The sequence below is a fragment of the Morone saxatilis genome, unplaced genomic scaffold, assembly GCF_004916995.1.
Source record: "Morone saxatilis isolate NCDOM2014 unplaced genomic scaffold, NCSU_SB_2.0 Contig8, whole genome shotgun sequence".
NCBI classification, from domain to species: domain Eukaryota; kingdom Metazoa; phylum Chordata; class Actinopteri; family Moronidae; genus Morone; species Morone saxatilis.
Window position 1 is genome coordinate 21,275,798 of NW_023340257.1, and position 648 is coordinate 21,276,445.

The following is a 648-nucleotide window of genomic DNA, read 5'->3' on the forward strand; positions in this document are numbered from 1 at the left end:
ACGGGTTTGTGCAGGACGAAGAGGATTGTGTTATTATGAGCGAGTGGAGGATTTGCGATGACATCTAGAAGAAACTCAGCGAAACTGAAGCTCCGGCGGTCTTTGAGCGCGCAGCTGCGGAGCTCCACATCCAAAGCCTGGGATTTACTCTGGAAGAATGTCAGAGAGCGGAGACTGGCAGGTCAGTAGCCCGCTGCAGGCACAGCCCTGCCCGCTGTACTGGAGGCAAACTTCATCTTCATTTCTGGATGCAAGTAATCGGAATTACATCATTCACGGTGTGAATAAGTGTCATCAAAGTGGTGCAACAGGAGCATTTAAGAGGGAAAAGGGTAGTCATTTGTATTGGTAGATTTTCTCTCCATTGAAAAGGTCAGTTATTAATGCAAAAACATATTTATTGTAAAACTGATAGATATTAAATGTGCGTGTGCTCCAGTTCATTTTAAAAATTAAAATATGACACTTTAATTGTGATCATAGCTGTGCTCGGTTGAGAAAACTAAAATCCCGCCGATTAGAACACAAATAATCTAATATAGCCTAATCAATGTATAACCTTTTGCACACGTGTAGGAAATCCTTGCCCATACGTACTGCTCGGCTTTCATTTTAACGCCAACTTGATCCATTATAAATGACCCTGGG

General features: G+C 42.6%; 1 protein-coding gene across 2 annotated transcripts in view; it reads left to right on the top strand.

The window, feature by feature from the left end:
* Positions 1-648, top strand: part of stard13b (StAR-related lipid transfer (START) domain containing 13b) — a 60,192-nt gene that overhangs the window by 28,518 nt on the left and 31,026 nt on the right. The window contains exon 1 of one of the 2 annotated variants that reach the window (XM_035680192.1): positions 7-181. The exons of the other annotated variant lie outside the window; for it this stretch is intronic. Within the exon in view, the coding sequence (XP_035536085.1) occupies positions 58-181 (124 nt within the window). The 5' untranslated portion in view covers positions 7-57. Of the gene's footprint in view, positions 1-6; positions 182-648 lie in introns of those variants that run through there. 2 annotated transcript variants of the gene reach the window in all.